We start from the raw sequence: 16316 nt of genomic DNA, 5'->3' as shown, positions 1-16316 counted from the left end.
CCTTAAAGCTGAGAAAATATATGGTATTTATTTGGGGGGGATTTTCTAACATCACTTAGCATTATCTTCTCCAATGCCATTCATTTACCTGTAAATGCCATGATTTTATTCTCTTTAATGCTGAGTAAATTTCCATTGTGTATATATGCCACAATTTTTTTTAATCCATTCATCCACTGAAGGACATCTAGGTTGGCTCCACAGTTAAACTATTGTGAATTGTGCTGCCATAAACATTGATGTGGCTGTGTCCCTGAAGGATGCTGTTTATAAGTCCTAAGGGTATAGTCTGAGAAGAGTAATAACACTCACAAATAGTAATTCCATTCCCAGATTTCCAAGGAATCTTCATACTGCTTTCCCTATGGGCTGCACCAATTTGAAGTCCCACTAGCAATATATGAGTGTGCCTTTTCCCCCACATCCTCGCCAACACTTATTGTTGTTTCTCTTCATAATAGGAGCCATTTTGACTAGAGTGAGATGATATCTTAGAGTAGTATTGATTTGCATTTCTCTGATTGCTAGAGATGATGAACATCTTTTCATATGTTTTGGATTATTTCTATATCCTCTTCTGAGAAATGTTTGTTCAGGTCCTTGGCCCATTTGTTGATTGGATTGCATGTTTTTTTGATGCTTAGCTTTTTGAGTTCTTTATATACCCTAGAGATTAGTGCTGAACAGGTTGTTTTTAAAGAGGAGATTATGAGAAAATTAGATTAGAGAGAAGAAACCAGGAAGGAGAACATAAGGGAGAAGAAGATCAGGGAGGAGGAAGTTAAGGAGAAGACTTGGAGGAAAGAAAAAAAATATGTAAGATTCAAAGCCACAAGGGATTTAGTGAAAGCATCAAGTCAAGCAAACCCATGTTACACACTGAACCACATCCCAAACTCCCCCTTATATGGAGAAGCTGGGTATAGAACCCAGGGGTACTTTAACTCTGAACCACATCCCTAGTATATTTTATTTTTTAAAATGAGAGGGGTTATCACTAACTCGCTCAGGATGTCAGTGAACTTGCAATTCTCTTGCCTCAGCTCCTGAGTTGGTGGAATTAGAGCATGTGCAACTGTGTACACAACAATTGACATTTTTTAAAACTCCCCACCAAAATTTTATTCAGCAAAAGAACAAGGTACCCAAGTCTCTTTTTCTTTTTCTCTTCTTTTTTTTCTCCCTTTGGTACCAGGAGTAGAACCCAAGGACATTAAACCACTGAGCCACAGTCTAGCATTTTTTTAAATTCAGTAAATTCAAGTTATAGGAAATGAATAGTTTATTTATACAACATGTTGGCTAATTATGCCTTTCCTATTAGTTCAGTTCCTGATTTCTGAAGCTTATTGTTTTGTGGTAAGATGAAAAATTGGAATGTTTCATTGAAAAATTAATAGAGACACAATTCCCTTTATTATTGAAACCTAGGCACTGAATATAATATACCAGGTGCATTTTGCTAGTCTTATTTGTCTCTCAGAAATGCCCTTGGTGGCCTTAGGGGTGTAGGTCTCTTTGTGCCAACACCAAGCAGATGTCAGAGCTGCAGTGCTTCTAATTCTCAAGGCTGCTCTTCCTGGTATTTTGATCATCTTCTGTAACTTATGTCTCTGTTTGCTTCTGCCTCTGCTCACACTTCTGTGCTATTGTGTCTCTCATCTGGACTCTGAGGCTGTACGGTCTGGATCTTTGGACTCAATCAACCTTGGATTAAACATGATTGAAAATACGTTCATCTGTACTGAATGTGTAGAATCTTTTTTTTTCTTGTCATTATTCTCTAAACAGCACAGTGTAAACTGCTATATAATGTTCCCATTGTATTAAATGTTATAAAAAACCTTGAGATGGGTTTAAGCACACCAGAGGATATGCATAGGTTATATTCAAACAGTGCATCATTTCTACCTGGACATTGAACATGTGCAGTGTTTGGTATACAAAGGGGTGGTTCTGGAATCAATTCACTGTGGGTACTGAATGAACGCTGTACTTGGCCTTGGACTACGGAGTATAATTTTCACTTATTTGTTACTCTCTATGTCTCTTGAACCCTACATATTTTCACACATCAACAATCATTGGTTTTGTGGTGGGCACCGGGGATTGAACTCAGGGGCTCTTGACCACTGAGCCACATCCCCAGCACAATTGTGAGTATATTTTAAGGACAGGAACTCCCTGATGAGCTTAGTGCCTTGCCATTGCTGAGGCTGTTGTGAACCCATGATCTTCCTATCTCAGCCTCCTCATCCACTGGGATTCCAGGCATGTGCCACTGTGACTGGCGACCATGGTTCTTAGTATCAAAAACTAACCCAGGTACATTTAAGCAGAAAGAATGTACAGTAAGCATGTTGTAAAGCCCACAATATTATTGGCAGAGTTAGGACAATGCTGTGGAAGTGGGCAGGGACCAAGGGAAGCTGGCTAGTGTTGGGATGGGCAAAGGTGTGACATCTGCAGTAGAGGGGAGAAATAAATCATATTCTCACACTAATGCTTTTTTCAATGCCTTATTCACTCAAATCACTCAATACAATTTCACTGTATAGGTTCTTAATCAAGAAAATGATAATCCTTAATGTTGGGCACTGCAATACACACAATCAATTCAAAACTAAAAATTCTAAGTTAACTCTGAGCACAGCAAACACTTAATTATGCCAGACTCTTGAACGACATTCACTCTGCATGCTCAGCTCAAGCGCCAGGTTTAGAGTCTCAAGTCTTATGGTTGAAGTCCAGCAGATGCTCATTCACTCAGACCATAGTGATCAGGCCAGAAACCGATGGAGGCTTCTCCTGGGCTGTATGTGACAGCTGGTTAAGGAGACTAAGAGGAAGTCACCATTCTCACTAGGGTAAAGATGTGGCTGTAGAGTTTGAGAGCAGTGAGGACGATGCAGAGGATCAGGCAGATAATGACAAGAGTTGGGATATTAGTGCAGGACCTCATCAGGCTCTCCAGCATGTGCCATGAGTGCAGCTGGCTGAATGTCTGTTCACTTGCTCCATAATTTCTATTAAATGTTGGGGCTCTGCTCACCTTTTCAGTCCCTATCAGCTATTACCGTGTTTCATAGTGACCTCTTAGATTCTCAGGTCACGAGCTCTGGTTTGTCAATTTCTGCCCTGACTTCTCACCTCTGACTCCCATCAGGGTGAAGGCAAATGACCATGACTGCACTCTGAGTGTCGAATGGGTTGTGCACAGAGTTGTCTTTATAAGGCTGTGCCTGATTCATACTAGAGGGCTCAGGAGGCTGTGCCTGGTGGACCTGCAGGTTCACTTTCAACTGGAATTATGTAGGCTTAGGCCATTTTTGGGTTAAGGCCATCCTTACAGCTAGCCTGGACCACAGCTTGGAGCCCCCACAGACATTCTGATTAGGACCTCCTGCCTCAGGTTCCTGAGGGATTACATGCATACAGAAGTGTGCCTGACTTACATATCAGGGACATTTAAACATTCAAATAACTAATAGAAAAGTTAAAAACAAAATGGTGAGTGTTAAGCATGGCCACAGTAAGAGGTTAAGAAATGCCCAAAACCAGGAAAAGGAAACTAAGGCAACCAAAGCAAATGTTACAAGGAAAAAGATGGAATCCAGAGTAGTGGTATCAGAGCAGAGGGGCTTCTGTTCAGGTTAAAATGCTCTTTGGTGACTATAAAAATTTTCTAAATCCCAGAGGAAGCCCAAAGGAAAAAACAAAAATGACAGCATGTTCACAAATGACAAAGAAGGAAATCCAAACTTATCCCAGAAGAAAACACCAACCCACAGAAACAGACTAGAGTGTAAGGGAGGAAAACAGAGAAAATGATCTAAAGAGAAATCAGAAAAAGTAACTAAAAATGAATAAGACCAGTCAGAAATAATTCTGTATCTTTCAATCAAAAACCTTGAATTTAAAGGGATTAAACTCCCCAATTATAAGATGTAAAGTGACAGAATGTATTTTCTTTTTTTTAATGCACTCAGTTACCTGCTGTCTATAAGAAAGTCACTTCACCTCAGGACACACACAGAGTGACAGTGAAGGGATGGAAGATATTCCACATGAAGAAAATGAACCTAGAGCAGGAATGGCTAGTCTCCTGACAGATAAAATAGACTACAGATTAAAACACAATAACAAAAAACCCAAGGTGATGGCACCATGATAAAGTGGTCAATTCAGCAACATGAGACAGCAATTGTACACATACAGGTACCCGACCCCCGAAAACCCACATATGCAAAACAGATATTACTGGAATGTAAAAGAAGAAGTTGACTACAACACAGTAAGAACAATGGGGGCTCCAACTCCCCTTTTCAGCACTGGACAGATCATCTCTGCACACAGTAGACATTTACCGACCATCCCACCCAACCACTGCAGAGCAAACATCCTTCTCAATAGCACATGACACATTCTCCATTTATTCTCAAAATAAATCTCCATAAATTTAATAAGATTGGAATCCATAGCAGGGGGAACACCTGGACAGTTACAAAGCATGTGAGTTCTTCAGCGTGTTTCCCAACAACCAATGGGTCATTGAAGAAATCAAAACATTGTCATGTATGTAAGAAATAAGAAAAATAAATAAAAATTAAAAAAAGAAAGTGTAAAATGTCTGCAGACCAGTGAACAGGACCACACAACATGTTCAAACCTGGGGGTACATCAAAAGCAATTCTAACTGGGAAGTCCTCAGCAAGAAATACCTTTATTAAGAAAATAGATCTTAAATAAATGGCCCGATATTGCATCTCAAGGGACTGGAAAAAATAAGGATAAGTCATTCCCCAGTTTGTAAAATTGAGAGAAGGAATAAAATCATAAACTTCTCGAGTAGCTGAGATCCCAGGCATGTGTCACTGCAACCGGCTTTTCATACTTGTTTGTTATTGTTTGGGGGACCAGGCAGTGAACTCAAGGGTGCCACAACAATGAGTCCCATCCCCAGGTAGGATTTTGAAACAGGGTCTCACAAACTTGTTTACAACCTCACTAAATTGTTGAGGCTGGCTTTGAACTCACCATCCTCCTGCCTCACCTCCTGAATTGCTGGAATTACAGGTGAGCAACACCAAGCCAGCTTTTGCAGTTGTTTTTGGCAGAGAATCTTTCAGAACATCAATTTGACCCACCTGTCCAGACCAATTAAAGAATGCATTCCATTGTTTTCATGTGGGTTCTGGATTTTTCTTTTTGAATATTTCTAACAGATAGACAGCTCTATTCCAATTAAACCTTCCCAATGTACTCACATCATTTTTGGATTTATTTATTTGTTTATTTATTTCTTTGATGCCTTGGATGGAACCGAGGCCCTTCCACATGCTAGCAAGTGCTCCACCACTGAGAAATGTCTCCAGCTCCCTAAGGTAACTTTGATGAAGTTCACTCATTTCTCTAGAATAGCAAGGTCTCTGGGTTTCTAAATTGTGGAGATAAAATTGGCCAGTGTTCCAGAAGGGGCTGTAGAGTCTTTGGATACAGGTGCACAAAGGACTCTGCATCATTCAGTAGCCAAGGAGTGAAACCCAGTCCCCACTTCCTGACCTGGCCACCCTTACAAACCCGGTCATGTTTGTTATGACTTCCTATAGTTGTGTGCTCTCTCAAAGCACAAATTAACCTAGAGTCAAAAGATGAGGAACTCAAAGGGAGTTGAGTGCCTTATCCCTAGGCATCTGGGAAAACAAAGTGCCCTCACAACCCTTCCAGTGTTTAAGGGGTCTGGAGGCACCAGAATATCTTCAAGACCCTTTTTAGTCATGATAACTCTTAAAAGAACACATGATGACAGGTCTCATTATGCAAATTTTTCTTGACTTTATTTGATCCTAGAATCCAACAAATTGAATGCCATTCAGAACTTTCCGCCTGCCCCACCAGTGCAAGCTAGACTTAGAGCCCAAGAAAAGAAAGTGCCATAAAGAGGGATCAAGGCACAAAGATCACTCTGTGGGTGACAGAGAGGCCAGCTGTGCTTGGCCCAGACTCTGCTACCAGTTCCAAGAGTGAGCTGCACTCTGTTTACACATCAAAGTGGGTTGCAGTTCACTATGTGTGGGGGATTATTCTAACCATAATTAAAACATGTCCACAACAGCTTTAGAACACCTCAAATGAAGACTGAATAGACCTCCTTCTCATCCTTGGATGAGAAACTAAGGCTAAGATTGCTCCATAACACCATCAGCGCAGTCCTCAGTGGAAGGAAGTGTTAGGGCAAGATCTGTCAGTTCTTGTGCAACTCCCACCCCACCAGAGCTTGTAATTGATTCAGTTTCATTTTTAAATATTTTCAAGTGTTATCTACATATATGATTCTACTATTTTGCTGAAAGGTATTTTGGATACCTTCAAGGGGCACCACTAGTTTAAATGAGGACAGACTACCTAGGTGGATTACAGGCAAGGTTTGGTGAGGCCCAGAGGCTCTGATCAATGTACAGCATGGACACCTCCTGCAGGCACTGGGAGTGAGACAATTGGGACTGTCTTGTGCACAGATGCCCTTGCCCAGCACATCCAGAGACTGGGACCTGAGTTTTCTGGGTCTACATGGAGACCCATGAGGAAGGGCCAGCATTTAATGTCTGGGTGGCACTCAAGTCCACTGAGAAGAGGTTTTCTTGCAATGGCTCATGTTCCAATCCATCTGTGTGAATCTGCATGTGTTAACCCAAAGAGTAACCACATATCATGACAAGATTTCAGTTTGATACCTTGACTTCTTGGGGCTGAACCTCATTGTTCACCAAGTACTCTATGCCTTCTTTCTCCACAGCACCTGGAGAATACCAATGTTTCTTTAGGAAGCCAGGTAAATCCACTGCAGAAGATGTCAGAAGACTAACCTTGATATTCTGTTCATTCCTGATTATTTATGGACCAGCCATGAAACACAATAGCTTCTTTCTGTGCCCATCAAGCCTAAATCCCATTCTGGAAATTCAGGTCCCTATGTATGTCTCTATAAAAACACATGTCCTAAAGGTCCTGTCCTTGGCAGGCTTCCCTCCAATGGAGCCCCCTGCTGTACTTTCCTTTCCCCATCCACACTCCAGGCAATGTCTGAAATGGAGGACTCTGTGTTCCCTATAAGGTGACCTTACATCCTGGTTATAACTCCAATTGCCTAGAAGTACGCTTTTGAAACACACCCAATTAGGCAGCTGTTGGACAGGAGCAGTGAATGAGGCCCTGGTTATACATGAACTTGGAGCCACAATGACGACAGGGGACAGTACAGAACACAAGGATGTGTGGCTGCCTAAAGTCCCTCACTCTTGCTGTCAGCTCAGCACAGAGTTGGAAACATCTTCCTGGGTGGATGGTACCCCAGGCATCATAGCTCTCTACAGGGGCAGGGTACAGCTCTACACTCAACTGGCTCAGCCTGGCAGTGTGAAGCAGCAGGTCCCTCAGGGTTGACAAAGAGAGGCAGTTCCCATGGAAGCTCAAGATCACAAGCTGGGAGCAGCGGCTCAGGGCAGGCAGGAGAGTCTGGAGCTGGGAGTCAGTGATCCCGCAAGCTGCCAGGTCCAGAATGCTCAGGGTGGTTGCAGTGCTGTCCAGCAAGATTTGGAGAGGCTCCAGACTGAAATCAGTCAGTTTGATGCCCCTCAGTTCCAGGTGTCTGAGCTGCCTGGTGTTTGGATATCGGGAAAGATATTCCAGTCAGAATCTGACAGTGGGCAGTTGGTTATTGAGAGGGTCTCCAGGGGGGTCTTCAGGTGCCTAAGGAAAAACCAGACAGTTAGTACTGAGGAGCAATGTCAAGGAGGGAGAAGACAAATTGGCCCAAACCCAAAGTCACCCTGGTGAACTGACAATCAGAATGCTGCTTTTTGGAGAATCTGGTCATTCACATCACCCCATGTCAGGGTGAGCCTTTCACCACATCTCCTGTGAAAAGATGAGTCCACATCTCTGTGTCCCCTCCTCACTGCCAGGCAGCAAGTCACAGGTCTGGCCACAGAAGGTCATGGGGAGTCATGTATGAAGGACAAATTTGGGCAGGATGTAACAAAATCCCCTGGGGTTAACCATCTGAGAGGCTCACACCCTATATCCTCAGCAAGATTTCCACCCCGGCTCCTCACCCTTATACCCAGGATCACTACCTGGAGTTCAGAACAGCCTTCCCCAGGTGGGTATAGAGGCAGGTCCTCTGCTCCAAGCTGGGGATCACAGAGCTTTCCTGTTGACTGGTGTCCGTGTGGGGGCTTCCCTCCTTCCAAGCCCTCTTCTCTACCCACTTTCCACCACCTTATTTGGACAGGCCTCCCATGGAGGAAACATCAATCCCATCCCTAGCTCCTGTCTTTCCCAACTGGATTCCCAGCATGGTGGCACTTCCCCTACTATGGACTCATTTTCGGAGTCTGCTCCAGTGCACATTATGCGATCTAGCTTCAGAATTGAATAGGAACAAAAGGATGGGTTATTTACCTTCCAGTGTCTTATTAACCATGAGAGTGTCAGTGGCTGATAGGTGCAAATTTCCTGTAACTGTTCTGCAGAGGGTGCTCACCCCCCCCCCCTTACTCACCTCAGCACCTGTTCTAGGTGGCCCTTGAGGAGGAAGACAGCATTGGCACAGAACTTCCGCAGGCAGTCCATCCTGAGAAACTGCGAGGTGAGCTGGGCAATCAGCTGCTCCTGCTCCTCTTGGGAGGTGTAGGCAGGCACATAGACCTGGGAGACAAGCAGCTTCCTCAGGTTCCTCATCTGGCCCAAGAAAGGAGCAAGAGCAGCCAAGGTGGAGGCTGCCCAGGTGAAGTGCATTTCCACCTTCTGGACAGAGTCCAGCTGCAGCAGTCTCAGGACATTCCTGGTGTGGCTGGTGGGTTTCCCAAAGATCTTCAGCCTATTGCAACACAGGTGCAGCCTGTCTCTTCTCTGTTTGACCCACAGGAACAAGTGGGTCAGGAATTCATTTAGGGGTCTTTTTCTGAGGCTCAAGTCTATGAAAACCTTGAAGGGTTGCTTAGCTACCATTGCTGGACCAAGTTTCAGTGTTCTATTCTTCTTAATGTCTTCTGGTGAGCAGGCATCAACCATGGCTCCAGACCACATCCTCCAGAAGTTCTGGGAAACATTCCGCAAATCCAGCACCTGCAGTTTCCACCTCCTACAGGGACGACAGCAGAGTCTCAGCCCTGAGGCCCCTTCCTTCACCTCTCAGGATCTGCCCCCTGCTCCACCTCTTCCTTCTGTCTCACTTTTCTAAATCCACTTCCATCCAATGTAGCCTGGTGCCCCCACTTGTGCAGACTGAGGCAGTGGCAGGTACAGCCTCCTTCATGGGTCACTACAGCTGCCACAAGCACCTCCACATCTGCAAGCCTTTTCCAAATAAGGCTCAGCATGGCCAAGGCCTCTCCACCCCTCCTTGCTCACAGCACTAGAAGCCTGTGGTGCACAATTCAGCACCCACTCTTCCTGCCTATACCCATCACTTCCCTGGCCCCGAGGGTGCTCCCTTCCAGGCCACCTAGGTCCCCCTCACCTGGGGTGATCCTGCTGGGCAAGCAGCATGTCCAGCCCTTCCAGAGCCACTCGGATCATCTCAAGCTGTGACTTCCTCATCAGGGCCCCCAGGGGCAGGCGGGTGAAGGGCCAGGCCTGCACCATTTTCTTCAGGAATTCAGTGTGTCCCCTGCTGAAGGCCTCCACAAAGAGTGGTGGGAAGAGCTCTATGGGCAGGTCCTCCAGATCCAGGACAGCCCTGGACTTGTCACTCAGCAAGCTGCGCCCTGCCAGCTCCAGCAGCGTGGGTGGGGACTGGATGCTCATTTTGGGGAGTCTGAAAGAAGAAAGATTCTAAAAAATGGTCCAGGGAAAAGGTCACTATCCCATCCATTGCCAGCCTCTGGGAAGGGGGTACTGGGAAGTCTATAAACACACCTCACTCTTATGGTTGAAAGCTTTGGATTATTATGTAGTCCTTTTAAAAGGGGAATTGGAGTGTCATGTGACCTAAAAAGTAGGCTCCTAGATTCAACAACTATATGGCTGGAAATGGAGTTGCCCTTATATGGGTGACATTCATTTTAATTTTTTTTTTAAATGAGCATTTATAAAGCTTGTGGCCATATTATAAAACACCTGGAAATTACAACAGAGTCTCATGGATATCTGTTACACATGTGAGATGCTGGCATCTCAGGGGGATGTTGAAGAGAACAAACAGATCAGAGCAGAGTCTATGAACTGTTTCATTTGAAGCTTTTGGTTTAATTTGTTTAAACAAATTATAAATTACAAAACCACATAGGCCATACATTATAGTCTTTTAGGGGCTGATATTGGCAACTGAATTTCGGACACTCAACCAGTGATCCACTTCCCTAAGCCTATTTTGTATTTGAGATGGATACAGGGTCATACTGACTTGTGTAGCATTTTGTGTTCTGAGACTGGCTTTGAATTCTAGTCCTCCAGCCTCCTCAACCTTTTGTGTTGGCGGGATTATTGGTGTGTGCCACCACACCCAGCAATAGAGTATAATTTATAGGCACAATAAAATATAGGCAATATAAATATTTTCATCACCAGAAAATAGAATTGCAATCAATTAGAATAAAATAGAAATCCAATCTCCTTGGTGAAAAAAGTGGCTGGGGCTTGAACTGGGCTTGATCCTCAGCAGCACATAAAAATTAATAAATGGTGACCTAGGGATATACCTCTGTTGTTACAGTGCTTGCCTCTGGGTTCAATCAACATACAACCAAATAAATAAATAGATAAATAAATAAATTATATTGTCCATATAAACCTTAAAAAAACAGAAATTAAACAAATGAATAAAAGTTGGGATGTGAGCCTACACTTATAATTCCAGGGGCTCTGGAGACTGACACAGGAGGATCAAGGGATGAAAGCCAGCCTCAGCAACAGCAGGTGCTAAGCAACTCAGTGAGACTCTGTCTTTAAATAAAATACAAAACAGGGCTGGGGATGTGGCTCAGTGGTGGAGTGCTCCTGAGTTCAATACGTGGTACCAAAAAAAAAAAAAAAAAAAGAAAAGAAAAAGGAAATTTGAAAGTTACATAAACCAAAATGAAAATCCTAATATTTGCATAAAGGCAAAACCACACCAAGAGGCAAAATCGAAGGCCTAAGTTGGTTCATGAGAAAATACAGGAACAAAATTGTTCCTGAATCCACACAGGTGAGGCGGGAAGGCGCTGGTCCTTAGGCCAGTGAGGTACTTACGGGATCTGGCCAGGTGTGCAGGTGCTCTGAGCTTCAGTAGGTCAGGATGTGTCTCCTTAGGCTGCAAGACACTTGTGCTTCTCTTCTGGCTCTGCAGAAACTTTTAGGACCTCTCTGGCCACGTCCCCACCTCCATCTGATTGATCAGCATCCAATCAGAAAGCAGTATGTGATCACCTTCCAAAATCTCCACCCACTTAATAATGCTGGGATTTTCTTCCTTGCATTAGTTCATTGAATCTGATGGTCATGCAAGAGCAGAATCAGGGAGATTTGAGAGTTAGTGATGCTTTTGTCCATGCACTCCCCATCATGGACTCAATTTTGTCCATATGTGACCCTCCTGTTTCTACTGTGAGACATAAAAGTACTTAATTCCTACCATAAGAAAAACATTACTGGGAAATGCCTTTCTACAGGGATCTTTGCCATATCAAAATTATTTGAAAAAAATAATTTTCAAAAATAGTTTGAAAATTCCAGAGAGAAAACAGCTTTTTGAAGACAATAGTGTCATCCACAAAGATTACAGAATGGAAACCATGTTTCCAACAGTCACACAAGTGTCAAGTTAACTTGCAGTAAATCTGAGCACACTAAGGGAGGTAGAGCACAAAGGAAGGTAAAATCAGTCTTCTAGACTTAGGGCAAGATTTCTTCTATTTGTACTAGGGATGAAACACATTGGATCTCTACCACTGAGCCACATGCCCAGCCCTTTTTTTATTTTTTGCTTTTATTTGGAGTCAGAGTCTCATAAAATTGCTTAGGTCCTCCCTAAGTTGCTGAGGCTGGCCTCAAACTTGCCATCCCCATTTCTCAAGTCTTCCGAGTTGCTGTGATTACAGGAACGGGCCACCATGCCACATCAGACTTGGGAAAGTCTGAAAGCCACTGAGGGTGGAAGGTGGGCAACATGGAATATTGGAGTGAAAGACACAGTGTTGGACAGCAGGTGTCCTTGACTTCAGGGAGGCCACCAATTAGAGAGCCTTCCTTCAGAATCAGGGACTTATCCAGGGCACTTCTCCCAGAAAACCTTGGCCCCAGGCACTTTCCAAGGACTTTAGCCTGGGAAAAGAATATAAGCAAAGGAAAACTTCAAGAGTCTGAGTAAAATGAAATTCTAAAATTGAGGAAGGAGAGACAGAAAGAGATGGAATACTTGGATGAGCCATGTGAGGTGAGCACTTCCAGGGAACATGTAGAAGGAATGGTTTCATGGGTGGCGGTTATACAATTGCATTTCTGTTTTTTTGGTCTCTTTGTTTTAGTCAGCTTTATGGTGCTGTAACTAAAAGACCCAAGGACAACAATTACAGAGGAGGAAATATTTATTTGGCTGGCTTGGTTTCAGTGGCCTCAATCCAGAGACAGCACCTCCAAGTTGAGACTGAACATCATATCAGAAGCTTGTGGCAGAGGGAAGAGTCTCACATTATCAGAAAGCAGAGAGAGAGAGAGAGATGACCACTTGCAGATACAAACTCTACACCCATATTCACATCCCAAAGATCAGCTTCCTCCAGCCACAACCCACCTGACCCCATTATCTCCCAGTTAATCCCACCAGAGATTAATTCACTGGCTAGGTTATGGCTATAAACCATCATTTATCCTCCAAAACATTATCACATGTGAGCTGTTAAGAGACACAGCATCTAAACCGTGATGGTCTTCTGGGGGTATCTTGTTGGAAAATGTCCCAGCTCACATCACATAGTCATATGTAAGTTGGATAATTACAATGGGCTAAGGTTATATTTGGTTTCTGTTTCAGATAATAACTTACCACAAGTGAAACACATTTAATTTCATGTATGTGAGCAGATATATAGGATTAAGGCTACATCCAACACCATCTCTGGTTTTTATGCTCTAAAATATTTGAAATCTACACTCTGATTTAATTTTAAGTTTCTCTGGAATTTATCTGTGTGTCACCAGCTGAAAGGGTGACTTCATGCCACAGCCCTGGCTTCTCTTATTACCCCTGACTTGGTGCACAAGGCAGGTCAAAATTACAGTCAACCTATATCACAACAGACAGTGTCTCTCCAAAGAAAAGTGTAGTCAGTCATAATAGGGCAGGAATGCAGGACACTTCAAGAAAGATGAGTCAGTGCCCCATCCAGGAGGCAAAGGGAGACAGGGTGTCAAAGGCAGCTTTGAATCAATTATCACTGGTTCCACAGATTCAGTACCAAGGGTGGCCTCAGTTCAAGGACAATGGGTGGTGACTGGCCAGGTGTCCTCTTAGAAAATATGGGGGCTGAGGGTTTGGGATTATTTTATGCACAGCTGAGGTTGGGGCTGACTGGTTTGTGATAGTTCCTGCCATCATGCAGGGCTGCCCAGGGACCTTCCCTTTGCAGCACCCTGCTTCCACTTCATCAGGATTTGACACAGTTACATCCTGTTGATTTGAGCACCATTTATGTTTCCCCCTTGGGATGAAGATTGTTTTCCTCTGGATGCATCACATAGTGGTTAGGGTTTGATTCTATCTCAGTGCCAGGATGAACTTTTCCTTGTTGGTCCAGTCCCCCATTGGAGGGAATTAATAGATGACTAGGAATCAATGTTGAAACTCATTAAGCCACATTTGAACAACAACATGGGTTTGGAGAGAGTGGCTTTCAGTGTCCCTCCACCAGGAAATCACTGTTAAATTCAATTTTGCCTATTCATTAGGCCTTGGGTATCTCATCTCCAAGCTTTGGCCTTTAGTATTCTATGAAGTGTTAGACTTTTGCAGAAATTTTATGAGTACAGGTGATCATTTAAAAAAATATTTAGGCCCTGAATTTATGAATTTTTATTTTTTGGCACTGGGGATTACACGCAGGAGAGCTTTATCACTGAGCTACATCCTCACCTTTTTTGATTTTTATTAATTAATTATTCCGTTAACTAAATTATGCATATATTCAGTTTGGGTACCAAGGTTTGAACCTAGGAGAACTACACCACTGAACTAAATTCCCAGGACATTTTTTTAAGTTTTTTTTTTTTTTTTTTTTTTTAATTTTGAGACAGTTTCTCACTAATTTACTGAGACAGGGCTTGAATTTGAGATCCTTCTGCCTTAGCCTGCTAAATAGATGGTGTTATGGGGAGTCCCTCCAGAAAGCACTCTAAGTCTGGATTTCAAATCAAAAGAGAGCTCTACTTACCTGACTAGGGACTGTCACCCACCACAGAGTCTCAAGATCTGTGAGAGGACAGCAGCTTTCTGATCCATCCAAAGACAATATAAGCACAAAATCCACAACTCAGTTACTTGCTTATCTTCATGTGAGCTAGCCAATCATAGAAATTCAAACATTAATAAGTGGGGCCTGTGGGCTCTAGGCAGGATCAGAATTTTCCCATCAGTAAGCCAGCACATTAGCTTTCCAGTTCATTTGATCACAGTCCTGGGTTCAATCAGGTGCTAGACAGTCACATCCTGAATTTGGGTGGGAGTCATCAGGATAACAATCTACTTCAAAGTCATGTAGACCCACAATAGCATTCAAACCCAGGATATAGCTCTTCATGTCCACCAGTGCATCCTGAGTAGGGTACAATTTGTGGGGTACAAAGTACAGAAATGCAATTTTTTAAAAAAATAAGAATACAGCTGCCATTTCAGTTTCTCAGAAACAGCTCTTATAACAGATTTTAATAGGAGGCAGCAAAATGGAGTCTCAGGCCTGCCTATAAGAGTTCTTGCTTCATAATTATCTTATCTCACTTTTCAAAATTTTATATCCATCATCTGTATTTTTTTACTATTACATAACCTATAGGTGACACACTTATTGATTGTATTTATCACTTCACACCATAGCAGATGGGATTAAAAGTGTTCACCACTACACCCTGTTTTGAATTAGAATTTTGAAAAGATAGAGCATTTGCCTAGCATGCATGAGGCCCTGAGTTTGACCCCTAGAAACAATAAATAAAGAAATGAATAAAAAAATACATGGATAGATAGATAGATAGACAGACAGACAGATAGATAGATGAGAGACCTTTGTTAAAGTAAACTTGTTAGTGGTTTTTTTCTTCTTAATCAATTAATCTGACTTTAGTTATCTTCAGGGAATACATCCAAATGATAACTCTTTTTTTTTTAAAGAGAGAGGGGGGGAGAGAGAGAGAGAGAGAGAGAGAGAGAGAGAGAGAGAGAGAGAATTTTTAATATTTATTTTTTATTTTTCGGCGGACACAACATCTTTATTTGTACATGATGCTGAGGATCGAACCCAGGGCTGTGTGCATGCCAGGTGAGCACGCAAGGGCTTGAGCCACATCCCCAGCACAAATGATAACTATTGATGATAAACATTTTGAATCTTCATGGCTTAAAATCTGTCGGCAATTTACAATAACCAGTTATTAACAAGGTGATTTGATTGGCATACATTTTTATATAGTGTCCAGAATAATGTCTTGAAACATATGAGATTTTTCATGAATTTTTGCCATTTTAAAGCAAATATTAATAAAGTATCCAAATAAATATAACTTGAAAAAGTTATGTCATATTTGACAGGACTTCCCATCATATCAAATTAGGCTAATTGCCTTAATGTCTCTTTTCTTGAAATCCCTTGAGCAAATATAAAGTTCTCTAGAACATCCCAATGTTAGCTCAAGGTCAAATGAATATGTAGACTTTCATAATAGAAAAGTTAGTCAATAATCTCAAAAGGTTTAAAGCACTTAATGAAACATGGGGTCCCAGATCATTACAAAAGATAAGTCATTTAACCAGAGTGATGAAAGATATTTAAAGTGAATACAAAAAGTTATGTCCTATGAAATAATACGTCAACTTTTAACAGAGATGATTCAGTTTTACTTTTCCCATGTAATCAGAGAACTTGATAAAACCAACTTGAATCCTAAAAACTTACTCTCCCCTGCTTCTGTACTGAGCATTGAACCAGGGGCACTCTACCACTAAGTTACCTGCCCAGTTCTCTTTGTTTTATTTTGAAACAGGCTTCCCAATTGGCTAACTCTGGCCTGAATCTTGCCAACCTCCTTCCTCAGGCTCCTGAGAATCTAGAATTACAGGCATGGTC

The 16316-nt window shown here is 42.6% G+C and overlaps 1 protein-coding gene across 1 annotated transcript; it reads right to left on the bottom strand.

Annotated features, from left to right (window-relative positions):
* Positions 1–7176: 7176 nt before the first annotated feature.
* LOC143404303 (PRAME family member 20-like) lies at positions 7177–9810 on the bottom strand. The gene is made up of 3 exons (XM_076862521.1): positions 9524–9810; positions 8564–9145; positions 7177–7657 (listed from the first exon to the last, which is right to left on the bottom strand). Exons 1-3 carry the CDS (start codon positions 9808–9810, stop codon positions 7177–7179), a joined length of 1350 nt encoding a protein of 449 aa, XP_076718636.1.
* Positions 9811–16316: the final 6506 nt, after the last annotated feature.

The sequence above is a fragment of the Callospermophilus lateralis genome, chromosome 7 (assembly GCF_048772815.1).
Source record: "Callospermophilus lateralis isolate mCalLat2 chromosome 7, mCalLat2.hap1, whole genome shotgun sequence".
Classification (NCBI taxonomy): Eukaryota; Metazoa; Chordata; class Mammalia; order Rodentia; family Sciuridae; genus Callospermophilus; species Callospermophilus lateralis.
The sequence above is the reverse complement of the archived record's forward strand: the minus strand, read 5'-3'. Positions and strand labels throughout refer to the sequence as shown.

Coding starts and splice junctions, on each gene's coding strand:
- LOC143404303 (XM_076862521.1), bottom strand. CDS start 9,810: ATGAGCATCCAGTCCCCACCCACGCTGCTGGAGCTGGCAGGGCGCAGC. Junction 9,146..9,523: donor GCCCAGCAGGATCACCCCAG/GTGAGGGGGACC, acceptor TCGTCCCTGTAG/GAGGTGGAAACTGCAGGTGC. Junction 7,658..8,563: donor CACCTAGAACAGGTGCTGAG/GTGAGTAAGGGG, acceptor TCCAAACACCAG/GCAGCTCAGACACCTGGAAC.